Source organism: Dipteris shenzhenensis, chromosome 12 (genome assembly GCF_047967505.1).
Source record: "Dipteris shenzhenensis isolate YYH24624 ecotype China chromosome 12, Dip_SZ_1.0, whole genome shotgun sequence".
Classification (NCBI taxonomy): Eukaryota; Viridiplantae; Streptophyta; class Polypodiopsida; order Gleicheniales; family Dipteridaceae; genus Dipteris; species Dipteris shenzhenensis.
The window spans coordinates 8,117,047-8,132,289 of record NC_141607.1 but is presented as its reverse complement, the minus strand read 5'-3'; the positions used below and the strand labels follow the sequence as shown (position 1 = coordinate 8,132,289).

At 43.1% G+C, this 15,243-nt stretch overlaps 1 protein-coding gene across 3 annotated transcripts in view; it reads right to left on the bottom strand.

The window, feature by feature from the left end:
* LOC147895762 (F-box family protein) overlaps positions 1 to 15,243 on the bottom strand; it is a 63,460-nt gene that overhangs the window by 7,044 nt on the left and 41,173 nt on the right. For 2 of the 3 annotated variants that reach the window (XM_087383195.1, XM_087383193.1), the window contains 3 exons: positions 5,418 to 5,580; positions 5,168 to 5,308; positions 4,619 to 5,027 (listed from right to left, as the gene is read on the bottom strand). In XM_087383195.1, the coding sequence (XP_087239321.1) occupies positions 4,983 to 5,027; positions 5,168 to 5,308; positions 5,418 to 5,580 (349 nt within the window). In that variant the 3' untranslated portion in view covers positions 4,619 to 4,982. Of the gene's footprint in view, positions 1 to 4,618; positions 5,028 to 5,167; positions 5,309 to 5,417; positions 5,581 to 15,243 lie in introns of those variants that run through there. The other variant, XM_087383194.1, reaches the window with a different exon arrangement.

Below are 15,243 nucleotides of genomic sequence, written 5' to 3'. Positions count from 1 at the left end.
ACAGCCAAAGTAAAAGGACAAGTGGAGGGCCCATAGCACATAAAAGGCACCCTGCTTGGAGAAAAGTGCTTTATTTATAGAGAAAAGCAATGGCTAGCTTTTGTAAAAAAGAAGCCTATTCTAGGCTAGAAAGCAGGTCTATTCTAAGCTAGAAAGCATGTCTAGCTTTTGGAAAAGCACAAGCTAGGACCCTGCACTATAAGCTGCATTGAGAATTTACTCTTTCATGCTACCTCTGTGATCCAGTTGTACACAGTTATTCTATTGCAATAAAGATCTTCAGGGGGGCCAGCCCTTCTTTTTGGCCACTAGTGCTGCATTTTCTCTTCCCTTCCCTTCTCTTCCATCCCTTCCTCCATTGTGATTTCATGTTCCAGCACTTCCTTGAAGTCTCCTAAGCTGTCCCAAAGTTCTCCAGCCCCTAGACGAGGCAGGTATTGACGTGTGATTTTGCCCCTTAGTGCTGCGAATTGTTCTTGGTTGCTGAGATTTGGCTTTAAGCCACCTATCCTTGAGGTGCTAGAGGGGCTGTGGTTTGCTTATATTGGACGTTTGTGTTTGAGGTTCCATTAAGGTTTCACCCAGTTACGCCATAGTGCATCATACTTGAATTCATTTGTTAAAGCCACTTCAGATCAACAGATCCTTCCTCAGCATGAGGACATCTTAGTATTAGTTCAGTCTTTCCCTGGTGCAACTAACATTATCAGTCTTTGCCATGGAACAAATTAGAGAACACCATAGTTCTTGCATATATTCATGATTGCTTTGCATAGATCACAGATGTAGATTTGTGGTGTCATCCAAGATTTGGAGTTTGTACGGATAGCAATCCTTCATGCCATATCAGCAATCAACGGCTCTCATTCTCTTGGGATAGCTCATGCTTTCAATTTTGCTATCAAGCCTACTTACAGTCAGCTCCTTGACAAGCTCATGATCAATACATCTAGACCTGATGCTGATAGACATTCAGACACATCCATTGCATATTACCTTGAATTCATGTTACTTGATCATTCAGAACATTCGAGTCATTCACGCTATCACGCCTTTTCCACGGAATTTGCCACAGGCTTTGACTATCATACTGTTTCAAGTATATGGGATATTTCTATAGATCGTGGTCCCTTATCTATAGGTACCATACTTGCTCCTATCGTACCTAATGTTATGCAATCCTTGCAACCCCCGTCAACATGGATTACTTCGTTTTCTATCAGCAGCCGTCATTTGATAGATCTCATACTGCTTCAGCATATCTTATGAAATGCTGCCATTTGTATTGGTTTAGTGACACCCTTATTTGTCACATAGCCCAAATACTCCCAACTCTTGAGGAATTCTAATTTACTCCCTGATCCAAGGGCTCCAAATCCAGCTCCATCAGTAGTGGCAGCACAATAGCTGCAACCAAAAGAAATAGAATCCCAATTTGAATGTCTAGCCTCCTATATTCGCTGTGCACAAGGATTAGTACTTATCTATTCCAATCAAGTTAGAGTAAAAGCTCCAATAAAGTGTTTTACATATAGAGAAAACCATAGAATAGCTGCATGCCAACAAAGAGAAGGTCCAATCACTTTGTGGTGACATTGTGAGATTGGACATGCATGCATGGCTTGCCCTCTTAGAATCAAACTCTAACCAACTATGGACAGTATGATAATTGTACCCTTGGGAATAATTAGAGTGAAAAGATACAATGTATCAACATCTAGTGTAGCATCTATCCTAGCACGTGATATATAAGGGGACAAATGTACAAGATAGCTCAAAAGCTATTTGTAGCCTAAAGCTTAAGCACACCAACCAAAGAAGCCACAAGTGCCAAACCCTAAACCAAGTGAAAGTCAACTCAATACATCCATAAAAGGATCTAGAGAACCGATAAAACCAATAGAAGCTAAACTTTGACCTAAGCATGCAATTGAGGTTCAAAAGATGCTTAGAGCTAGTTTATTTCAAAAGGCTCACATACACCCTTGATGCTATCCAAGAATTTAATATCTAACCATCAACTAGTAATATGCTTGATCTCAGAGCCAATGAGAATTAATTCCGCCAAGACAACCTAGAAGGGATGTAGTCCTTTCAATGGCACCCTAATGAATTTCTCTCATGTTTTTATTGACATGATGTACTTTCGCATTGAGCTTGCTCTGCGGTTTTCATTCATACTTAATAAAAGTATTTTTTTGCAAATAGGAAACAAAAAAAAATCCTAACAATAAAAATGGTAGAAGGCCCTTTGGCAACTAAAGTTATCCAAATACGATGGAAAGGGTAGCTTGGGATAGTTCCTACAGTTGTTAGATTATAGCCAATAGAGTAGCAAGAGATGGAACAAATGAAACCGAAGTACCTCACTTTCACATGGCCCTAATAGATGAGGCGTCTGATTGGTACTTGAAATGTTGGTGGAAGAAAGAGAGACCTAGGAAGGTTTTTTTGCACAATTCAAATAAAGATTTCGCACTAAAGACTCCAGCATGACTCAACATTGTCATTAGATAGCAAGGCCAAAAGGAGAAGTTCGGATATTATATTCATAGACAAGTGTGACCCAAACTAATAGCACGGTTCATGGTTGGACTAAAGAAACCCATCCAAAAGGACACAAAGAACGTAAATAGCAATGAGAATAACAAAGAATCTCATAAATCAACAATTGAAATAAACAAGGGATGGCTCATTCATATTCTAATGGTAATAACAATCAACCACACATAAAGTGGGAATTACACTTGCTCTAGCAAGGAAAAGGTACCAAGGACCAAGGACCAAGTGGAGGCCATGGCAACCACGTTCAATAAAGAGATGATATAGGCCATAGAGCAAAAGTTGTGGGTAGCACAACCAACACCATCAAGATACCCAATGAGAGAACATATATGTTGTCCATACTACATAGCAATCATATGGCCAACGAATCTAGATCCCAAGACGAATCAACAACTAGCAAGGCTAAGGTATCCCATACATGTAGTGCATGGCCATCATGACAGCACATGGTTCACTCAACCTTGAAATTAGCAGTACTAGCAAGATCTAATGCCAACTTTTAGGCGACCCATAAAAAAAGAAGCACCAAAGGTTCCCAAGGATGAACATATCCTAGTGAGAACCCAGATACTCCAACCCTTGAGAAATTCCAATCCACCCCCTTATGCAAGGGTAGTGGTAGCACAATAGCTGCAACCAAAGGAAATAGAATCCTAATTTGCATTTGAGCTTGAATGTCTAGCATCCTATATTGAAGGTGTAGAAGGATTGGTACCCATCTATCCAAATCAAGTTGGAATAAAATGCATACTAATCTACAATAAAGTGTTTTAGATGTGGAGATAGTCATAGAATAGCTGAAAGTCAACATAGAGCAAGTCCAATCGCATTCCAACCAATGTGGTGACATTGTGAGGTTGGACATGCATGCATGGATTTCCCTCTCAGCATCAAACCCCAACCATGTACAGACAACACTACCCTTGGGAATGATCGTAGTGGAAAGATACAATGTATTACACGGGGACAAATGCACGAGATAGCTCAAAAGCCATTTGTTGCCATCAAGCCTAATCCAACACCAAAGAAGATAGAAGTGCAAAACCCTAAACCAAGTGAAAGTCAACCCAATACATCCATAAAAGGATCTCACCAACTGGTAGGTGGAGGTGATTATCCAAGTGCAAACATGGAAAAACAAGGTGTCAAGCGTTGAGAAGATGAATGGAGCAAGTGTAAGAAATAGAAACGTATCATGAAGCTACAACGCAAGTAATTATGCAAGAAGATGTAATATAATGGTGGAGCCACCTATCAGCCAAGGAGTAACGAACCCAAATGGTAATTGGAGGACCAGCACCAGCAAGCTTTGTTAAGGTGTCCTGTCAATATAAATATTGGTTAGCTGTCCTGTCAATATACCTATTGGAACACTTGTACTGCAGAAGTTTGGCATAGAAGTCAAACTTGCTGACAAGATGACACAGAATGTGAAACTGTTCATATAGCATAAAACTTTTGATCTCAACTCCCAACCACAGTGGGGGAGCGTGTGTCCAAGGACCAATATGATACGTCGGAATTGCCTCTAATATGATCAGCACCTCTTCATATCTGTCTTGCAATCGTTCTGAAAGAATCCTTTGTCTATTGTACATGATCTGCTGGTAAAAGTAGCAAGGGTAAGGTTTCCACTACAATTTACTGTCCCAGATCTACCACAAACCACAATGGCACATAAAATATTACTTGAGAGAGAACGGCTATAGGAAGCATCAATGCTAAATGATTTGGGAGCAGATAGATTAATAGAGAGGTTGTAGTTTGTGTAGATTTGGCAACCTGGGAGATCAAATCAGCTAATCCTTAAAAGTTGGATGAAACATCCTTGACTACCGCCTCGAGGATATCTATTCCACTAAAAAGCGAAGAGCCTATTATCCCGTGATACACTCAATGATGTCCGTAACTGCATACAAGCTCTTACCACCGTTGACAACTACAAGGCTCACAACCTAATGATGCAAGACGCAAATGGTAAATTAGTACAAACAGTACTAACCATTGCGGAGGAGAAACAAGAAGTTCTTGAAATCAAAATATTTTAGGTAGACTTGGAATGGTACAGTAACCCATCTCAAATTTGACCAAATATACATACACATAGCTTACTTGCTTCTAGTCTATCTAAAATCCCATCTTATTTGTACATGCTACACTAAGATGTATAAGTGGCTCTTATGACTTTCATGAGGGATTCATTCATAGTGAAAACTTTCTAAAGCCTTATGGATCCAATTCAAGCTTCAGTCTTTGAGGTTGGTCATGAATTTTATATTCTGGATATACAGCATTGTCCTCAGTCCTTTCTTTTTCTTCGACCTTCTACAATATCTAACTCTGGCAGAAGTAATGTCAAGATTCTATTACCATAAGAGCTTGTGAATTCCCCAAGTCGTGAGAGCATACTTATCCTTCTAGCTGGGCATTATCTCCTTCAGTCTCTTCATCCCAAGTGATGTCTGCATCAATCCATATTTCGAGGAAAATGTACAATTGCCAAATAATTAAATCACCAAAGATGAGGGAGAGGCACTTAAGTAAGCTTGTATTAGAACAATATGAAACAGATTCTCTTACAAGTCTTTCTAAGAATACTCACGTTCAACGTAACCACATTATCTGTCTTGGACTTCGTGCTTAACCTTTTCTCCGCCGGATCCTTGTGCAAATCGTGAACGGGATTATAGGTCAGGGATTCCAACTCTCTTGTTGCCTTTTCAGCTGAAGATCGCTTTTGTGCCTTTACAAAATACCACTCCAATGGATTCAGTACTTGCTAAAATTAGATAATCCTTAAAGATCCTGGAAAAGCATTGCATTGTGGAGGGAACGACTCAAGAATCGCTTACCACACTTGCATCACATCTCCGTATTCCTTCCATGCAAATTTTTGCCTCCATTTCTAGTGAATGTTGACGAAATTGTAAATCTACAGGTTTTTGCTCAACCACTTGCTGTTGCTTCGAGCGTACTGTTTGGGGTTGCCATAACTTTAAAGCTACTGAAGATTGCCTATTAAAAATGGAGACAGCCATGTCATCAACAAAATAACATTTGACCAAGCTCCAGCCATAACTCGACACTTGTATAAAATAAATTAACTTTCTGGTTAAGTATTTGCTGTTCTTAATCCAATGCCTTGAAGAAGGTCCCAGAACACAGGAATCGTACATAAAAAATTTGCAGCTACAAAGTCATAAAATTTGCTGTATTGATTTTATTGACTCAAAAACGATCAACGAAAAGTAAATGCATGTGCAACAAATGTGTGGAGTGTACATTTGAGTACCTGGAACCGGCCTATAATAAAATAAGGGTGTAAAAACAAAACTGAGCAAGTATTACTTCACTGGCAAAAATACCCACCGTACACAGTACACCGATTGCTCAAGACACAGTACACCAATTGGCCCCAATCAGCTGGCACCCCTTGCAGTATTTCTTTATTACTTATTCAACTGCAAACAGATTACAGCAAATACTGAATCCTTCCTGTAGGCATCCAATTCACAGCATAACCTCTGTTCTCAGTAAGTCTCAGCCAATCATAGCATCTAATCCCAAAGCATAACCTTTCTGGCAAACTGCCTCCAGCTCTCACAGTAGAAATCACCCAACAATCTCAGCCCCGCCAAGCTGTTACGGCATCAATCATTTGGCAAGCAAGGCCAACACTCAGCCCTTGGCTGTTACGGTGCCCCTCGACTGACAACCAGTGAAATGCAATGCGCAGCAAGGCTCAACAGCAGACCAATTGTAAGAGAAATCACTGCACAATCACCTGGCAAGCAGCCCCGGCCCCCAACCTGGAACCAGCCTAAAATCACAATGACCAGCCTTCTACTGCCAAGAGCAACACACCAATCACAGCATCCATAGCCTGGTCCTTGTAAGAAATCAGCAAAAGACAGGCCAGCCAACAAAACCACAGCCTGGAATGCCCCAAAAGCAAATCTTCCAGCCTATAGGAGCCCCAAAACAGCCCAAACTTGCCACGAATCAGTTCGCCCCTGTCCTGGCCACGAAATCAGCAAGAGAGGAAACCGCCCAGCTCCCCTAGCACCTGAATCAGCAGAAATCCAATCCAAGTGAAATTGCCCTGCTCCACTGGCCTGGAAATCAGCAAAATCCAGCTCCAAATGAAATCGCCCTGCTCCCCTACCACCTGAATCAGCAGGAATCCACTCCAGGTGAAATAAACCTGCTCCCCTGGCCGATAAAATCACCCTGGCAAATCCTGCTCCAGAACAGCTGGCAGACCTCCAGAATCAACTCGCCCTGGATAGAACTGCCTGGGATCAGCCTATGGACAGCAGAAGCCAATTCGCCTCTCTCCTTGGCAGCCTGTTGCACAACGAATTGAGCGATTCAGCCTTCTTGATGCCTGCTTGCATGCAACTGACCTGACTTGGCCCTAGGTGCACCTGAATTTGGCAGTTTTTGGGCCCTGGACACAATTGGCAGATTTTAATCCCAAAATAGTAGATGGATTTCTACCACTCTTCTGGTGTCATCTGAAAACTACCCCAAGGCACAATTAATACACCAACTAGTGAGGAGTCGTCCTTGAAGCATTGCCTTTGGAGCTGCTCGCATGCTCAAACAGTGTGGAAGGGAGTCATGGGGATCTTAGCGAGGGCTGCACCCGAGCTAGGACCGGTCACTTGGGGAGCCGTTTGCTGGTGCAGCACCGAGATGGGACATCACTTGGCTTATGAGTTCTCTAGGCAGGATCCAGTTTTCTTCATCACGCAGGCCACCTGGGCATACATGGACAGCTTCCCTTGGCATCTGACAGAGACAGATGCAGGAGCGATGACTCGGCACCCAGTTTGGGAGATCATAGGGAGTATTGTAGGCTGGCATATCTGGACTTCCAGATGCGCGCAGACCTTAGGAGATCAGGCTTCTTCTGCTACCCAGACCCTAGCGGACATTTGGAGCACGATCATTCACACGCTCAAGGGTCAGTGGGATCAGATTCAGGGGAAGTCCCGGGTAGGGAAGGAGAAGAGACGGCGCTTCCTTCGCGACTGGGACCATCGAGAGCTGTTCTTCCAGCACTTTGCTCAGAGTCTTCAGTGGCATTACTCCCCCCCACCGTGGCTGTTTGTCCACACTCCGATGATTATGCCCTGAGAGGCTTGTAATTTGTATTTTGTTACCACGGGCTGTATCCATTTTGTGATTACAGCCCGCTGGCCTTAGGCCCTCTTGTACTCTCGTTTTCAAGCAATATAACTAGCACTACTTTTTGCGCAAAAAAAAAATACACCAACTAGTGCACCATTTGCCTAGGGTCTCTAGGAATTAATTCCCCTAGCCTGGTACACGTACCAAGACTCCCAGAATTCCCGGGCCACCAAGGTCCAAGGTATTCACATGTAAAATCAATTAAGGTATTCACGTGTAAAATCAATTATGTTAGAATTCATGTCCTCGTGACATGCCCTCCTCTTGACACAAGGCAATTGCCCTCAATTGTCATCCACTGAAGAAATACATGAACAAAAGAATTGATCATATTCACATATGTTCACATGCACCTCAAAACCAACATTGCATATATGATTCGTAGAGCCATGGATATAAAATCATACATCAATGCAAAACACGTCCAAGGAACTAGTACTGAAACCAGCCTCAACAACGTAAAGGGTCGTAGGATCCACTTAATTACACCATACACAGTAAATTGACAAGTAAATATGCACCGCAAACAAATCACAGGGGAGCTAGAGTGCTCCTACTCAGAAACAAGGATACCGATTGGCCCCAAACATTGGCGCCCCTTGCGGTATTTATTTAACATTCATTTGAAGCCAAGCGGCTGATTACAAAGGTCTCTGGGAAGCTGTACCACAGGCAAACCAACCCCCGCAGACTCCCCATCAAGCCCACCTTGTAATTCCCTGCTCAACTTCAAATAGTGAACGGCATCCAATCACTAGACAATCCTGTATCCTCAGCAAACCAAAGTATGCAACAGAGACCCCAATAGCATCCAGTTTCTGAACCACTCCTGCAATCGCACAACCAAGTGCCCAACCAGCCAAACACGGCTGAACAACTGCAAGACAAAGCATTCAACAGCTGCACACTAGTGCAATCAAACAACCAAAAAGCACTTCCAGATGGGTAGTCTCTATCTCTAGCATCCCTGGCCACTGTCTCATGCAGAGCCTGAAAGCCTGAAAAAGCAAGTCGCAGTCACCCAGAGCAGCCTAGTCAAGTCCAGAACCCCTGGAACAGCCCTAGAACCAATCGCAGGCACCTAAAACAGCCTGGAAGAGCCCAAAAGCAAATCGCAAACTGGAATAGACACCCTAGCAGAAATCGCCACCTGCAACAGGCTCCTGGATCAATTGCGATTTGCTCTGGCAAGCCCTGGATCACTTGGACCTGGCCCCCGGGTGAAAACGAATTTCCTTGGCAGGCTATGGATCACCTAAAACTGGTAAAAAACGATTTGACTCTAACAGCACCGGGTAGGCTCCGGCAGCTCCAAATTGATGATCTGGCTCCTCTGGAACTGATTTGGCCAACTGCCTCTAAATGAAGAGCTTCCCCCCCCACTTTTAAAGCCCTAGGCTGCAAAAAGCAGTGTTTTTTTAATTGCATCACTCTTTTGGCCCCTAAAAGCAGTTTTTAATTGCACTACTCTTTTGGGTCCCCTGTTGCACACTTTGGTCCTATGAATTAATTGCCTAGTAACTGGGCACACATTCACTATTTCCAAGGGCCCACTAGGAATTTTAATTCCCCAAGTCCTGCCCCATGACTGGACCCTCGCGTCCCAGAGGCTCAAGGCAATCATGCGCAAATCACTGGAGTCGCAAATCAAAAGTCCCATAATTTCACATCCTCGTGACAGACCCCCCTCTTGAAAGAAGACAAACGTCCTCGATTGCCTGCAAAAGAAAACCAAGTGGAAACACTACAATGTTTGTTAGGCAAAAGACAAGCAAACATTCCACATACATGCATACACAAACAATATGCTCCCCACGATGTCTGATATCTCACGTATGGCCATCCCTAAGGACTGCCAGTAGTACATCCTGAGCATAAGTAAACACTTAATGCATGCACATAGATACTCAAACTGTGCTTCCCAGGGATAGTTCATGCATGCTTTATCCACCTATGGCCATCTCTTTAAACCCACACTAGTGGTTGTGAGTAAAGAGTGAGTGAGAGAGCAAGAGAGAGTGTGAGAGTTGGAAGCTTGGAAGCTGAAAGCTTAGTTGCAATAGAAGAGAGTGAGAGTACAACACACTAAAAGAAAGATAAGGTTTTGTCCTAGTGACAAAACCTTAGTAGTCACTAACCATAGTTAGTGAACTAACTGCGGTTAGGGAGAAAAACCTCTTAAAGAGGGAAAAGTGCCCCTAACTAGCTTATTATATTACATTGGTCACTGCTGAATTATATCTATAATTCTAACACCCCCCTGCAGTGCCAATGTCATGTACAAGGCTAATCAATCACCAAACGGATATAAGTTCAGGGCACTGCGAAATGCCTCAAACTTTTCACATGGTAGTGCTTTGGTGAAAATATCTGCAACGTTGTCATGTGTGGAGACAAAGATCATACGGATCTCTCATGCATGCAACTTCTCTCTGACGTAGTAATAGTGAACCTCGATGTGTTTCGTGCAAGCATGAAACACTGGATTCTTTGCCACTGCAATGGCACTCTGACTATCAGTGAGAATTGGAGAGGGACCCTACAACGACAGATGAAGATCAGCAAATAGACGTCGCAGCCAGACACATTCAACTGTCGCTGTGAAAGCTGCCCTGTACTCAGCTTCACATGATGAGGTAGCCACTGTAGATTGTTTCTTGCTCAGCCATGAAATGCAAGATTTACCCAAAAAGAAACAATTGCCACTAGTGGACTGCCTAGTGTCATAATCACCAGCCCAATCTGAATCACTGTAGGCATGCATCTGCAAGTCACCCCCCCTGGGAAATAGTAAGCCAAAAGACTTTGTGCCCTACAAATAACGGAAGATGCGCTTAACTGCCTGCCAATGCATAGTTTTTGGGCTGTGCATGTACCTGCTCACCTGAGATACTGCAAACTGAATATCAGGTCTAGTGTTGCAGAGATATATGAGGCATCCAACAGCCTGACTGTAAAGTGTGGCATCAACTGATTCTCCTGCATCATGCATTGTGAGTTTCAGCCCCGGCTCCATAGGAGTGGCTATGGGCTTACACTCTTGCATGTTAAATCTGTCCAAGAGTTTCTGAACATACTTGGACTGAGACATAACAGTGCCACGTCTCTCATGAGAGAACTGGATCCCCAAATAAAAGTGAAGCAGCCCCAAATCTAACATGTCAAAGTTGGTCTGCAAACCAACTTTGAAATCTGTAATTTTTTCTTCATTGGACCCTGTGAGCAGTAAGTCATCGACATAAAGAAGGATGACTAATATTTCCCCCCCATCCATCTTGATGTAGAGGGTGCTCTCAGTAGGACTATTGTGCAGCCCGTTGCTGGTCAAAAAGGCATGTATCTTGGCATACCATGCACGAGGGGCCTGTTTTAGCCCTGCATATGCTGATTCCACTGAATTAGCACCTTCCATGTGCCTTGCTGCACTGCGAGTCCTGCCAGGTAACGGAGCATCAAGTTTACTCTCCCTGAGAGTCTGTAACAGCCAGTTTGGGACTGTTTTTTCTGCATGTATGTCTGCAATTTCTTGTTGCACCACCTGTTCCACTGCCTGTGGAGGGGGCAAGACATCCTGTGGCGGAACTGAAGCATCTGGAGGTCGCTGTAAATTCTGATTTGGATCTGAAAAATCAGCAGGGGAACCCAAAGCAATGGGTAGCAACCCCTCAAACACATCCTTTGAAGACAAAGGCATTTGAAATTCAGCCTGAGTGTGAGCTGAATTTTCAGAAAATATCACATCTCTACTTACTATGATTTTGCGTGTAGCAAGATTGTAGAGACGGTACCCCTTGCTTTCTGCACTGTATCCAACAAATATGCATTTGATGGCTTTATTTGACAATTTGTGCCTAAATTCAACTGGCACATGTGCATAGGCAAGGCATCCAAAGACTCGGAAGTGATCCACTGAAGGCTTCCTGTCATTCCAGACCTCAAAAGGAGTTTTTGTTTTTAAAGCCTTAGTGGGAGCCCTGTTCAAAATGTAATTGGCACACATCAAACCCTCTAGCCAAAATTTATGAGGCATGTGTTTGCTTTTCAGCATACATCTGTCCATCTCCATGAGGGTTCTATTTTTCCTCATCTTTGTCATTTTGCTGAGGGGTCATCCTGACGGTGAGCTGATGCACAATACCCTTGCCTTTGAGAAAAGCATCAAATTCTGCAGATAGGTATTCCCCACCTCTATCCGTGCGCAATGTCTGTATCTTGAGTCCGGTTTCATTTTCAACCATGGCTGAAAAGTGTTTAAACACCGTGAACACTTCAAATTTCTTTTTCAGCCCATAAACCCAAGTAAAATTGGAGTAGTCATCAATAAATGTAACAAAGTAGAGATGACCACACAACGACGGAGTCCTCATGGGACCACAGACATCACTGTGTATAAGCTGCAATTTGCGAACAGCTTTAACCGAACCATCCTTCTTGAAGGGGAATCTATGCATCTTACCTAAAATGCACCCTTCACAGGCATGTGGAGGAGGTATCTCAAGAGGTGGCAATGCATCAACCATTGAAAACTTCTGAAGTGTCATCAAGCTGTTGTAATGCATGTGGCCATATCTGGCATGCCATAATTCTGCATTTTGCATGGCAGTTGTAGGGGTAGAAACTGCCAGAGCATGGGCTGCTCTTTTCTCAAAAATATCAAGCTGAAAAAGCCCATGCAGCAGAGTACCAGATAACCTTAAGGCATAGTCAGTTTCCCTGTCTCGGACAACACATTTGTCATCCTCAAAGATGACCTGAAATCCCCCTCTGTTAAGAGTGGACACTGAAAGGAGATTTTTGGTTATGCCAGGCACATATAAGACATCTGAAAGTCTGAAAATTGAGCCATCAATGGTAGTGAGCTCAACCTCTCCTGTGCCACGTACTGAATATGATGAGTTGTTGGCACAAGTGACTTTCTTACCAACGGGAGGTGGATGCAAGGAAGTAAAAAGACACTTCCTAGAAGTGATGTGCTTGGATGCACCGCTGTCAAAATACCATGTGTTCAGTGTTTCATTAACACTAAAAGCAGATGCATCTGTAGAAGAGTCAAAGCTGCAAGTCAAAAATGCATATGTATCATCACTGCAAGAGGCTGTACTATCCCGAGCATCTGGAACAGCCAACCTAGAATCTGAAATGCAAGATAAAAAGGCATAATCCTGACCAACAAAGTTGGCTGTAGCATCCCCACTGTCAGATGCATGAGGGGCTGAATCTGAAACAGCCATACCTGAGCTATTTTTCTTTTCTATTGCAAGCCTTTTCTTGCATTCTGCTATGTGATGACCTGGCTTTTTGCAGTAGTGACAAAAACCCTTCTTTTTGGGCTTACTTGCATCATTTTTAGCCTTTTGTGAAGGCTGTCCTGACCCACTGGAAGGCTGATTTACTGATGTCTTTGTCTGTCCCTTTGTTTTTTATTTAAATTTTGAGAGCATGGCTTGTTCACCTGCACGTGAAGCCAAATTTTTCCTGGTCTGCTCTTCCTGAAGCAGAAGTCCTATCAACTCATGAAAAGTGAGGGGATTTGCACCCTCCCTAAATGATAAGTTCAGCGAAGTGTGAAAGCTGAGATAAGACTCAGGAAGAGAATTCAGAGTGGTTGTAATCATCTCTGAATCAGGAATAATTTCATCTATGTTTAACAATTGCTCTCTGAGATCCTGTAGCTTTGTGAGGTGGACTGACATGGAGTCACCCTCCTCCATATGTGTATTGCTCAACTCTCTTTTCAAGAAAGATACCCTTGCATCATTCCGTGCTGCATACATGCTTTCCAAGATATCCCACGCTGCCCTGGAGGTCTTACACGACCGGATATGCGGAATGATAGATCTTTTCACTGAAAGAGAGATACATGACAAAGCTAAGGCATCCCGTGAATCCCATCTCTTCTGCTCTGGAGTATTGACTGTAGCTGCACCAACAACTTGTCCTGCAACTGCACCCTGTGCACGACCTCTTCCACCTCCTTGCTGAGGAGGGGTAGCAGGTGCAATATCTGCTGGTCGGATCTCATCCCCATTGACATAATCCCATAGATTTCGAGAAATCAGAATATTACGTACCATGAAACTCCAGAGGGAGTAGTTGGTACCATCCAACTTGTCTTCTTGTGAAAGACCACCAAATGGGAACTCATTCTGATTTTGATGGGCCATTTCTGAGAAAAAGATTGAAGCAGATACAAAGCTGAATTCCCTTACTGGGAATGAAATGCACAACTCCCAAAAAACACAGCCAAGCACGGGCTGTAAATGCAACTTAGATTTCTGTACTTGCACTATCAGAAATCTGACCAAGCATCAAAAAACTCTCCAAAATCTGCCAAAAGTGCTTCAAACACTCCAAGAAAGGCAGCATGAACTGAATACTCCAAAAAATGCTCTCCCAACACAAAAGCCCCAATTTGTGGCTTGAAATTGCAACCAGAAAGGGGCAAAATTACTAAAAGCCCCAAATCTGCAATTTTTGAACAAAAGCCCCAAATTTCAGACTAGATCTGCAGATCTGTCTGTAAAAGCCCCAAATTTTAAACAAAATCTGCAATTTTGCTCCAGATGTAGCTCCGAAACTGCACAATGATTGCAATGGCTGCAAGATACAAAATGCCCCAAATGTACTCCCAAACAACTGAACCAAACTATGGTTTTCTGCAAGATGTGCCTGCCAAAGAACACCTGTGGCTGAAGGAAACCTATGTAAATCTGCAAATACAGATCTGCAAGTACAGATTGTACGGATGAACAGATTGTTGCCACACGTGTGGTACTGAAGGAATGCACGCAGATCTAAATCCAAATCTGAGTGAATAGCCAACCATGCCACCAACAGATCACCAACAATGCATATACAATTTGTAGAGCTGCACATAACAAATACGTATAGCACTGCAAACCAAGTGACTAGTACATCCAATGTGACTAGTACACCACCTACATCACGGCCAACGATGCACGACAGACCACTTCCAAGAATTGCGCATCCGGAACCAAGGTCTAGAGGAATCCATTCTCTTTTTGTTGAAACCACATGACAAAAAAGAGCATTCCCATCTTGTCGAATCCTCATGACAAGAATAACATGCATATTTTACCGAAACCTCATGACAAAAATAGCATTCTTAATTTTGCTGAAACCTCATCACAAAAATAGCAATCTCATTTTGTCGAAACCTTATAACAAAAGCGCATCTAAAAGAAGCAGGGAAAACACCATCCTGCAAACCGTGTACATCATCCAGAATCGGATGCCAAAAAGAGTGGCAGACTATGCCATACAAATTTCTTTTTACAAGTACCTGTATACCACGCTATACAAAACCAGCCGTAAACAACCCGCTGTGGAATTAGGAACTCTTGCCCTTCAGAACATTCTGTGGCTCATTCGTGTCACTAGCCGGCTCCTTACTCTTACAGTTGGGACAATCTCTAGACCGATGTCCCTTCTCTTTGTAAATAAAACATTTGCCAGCTTCAT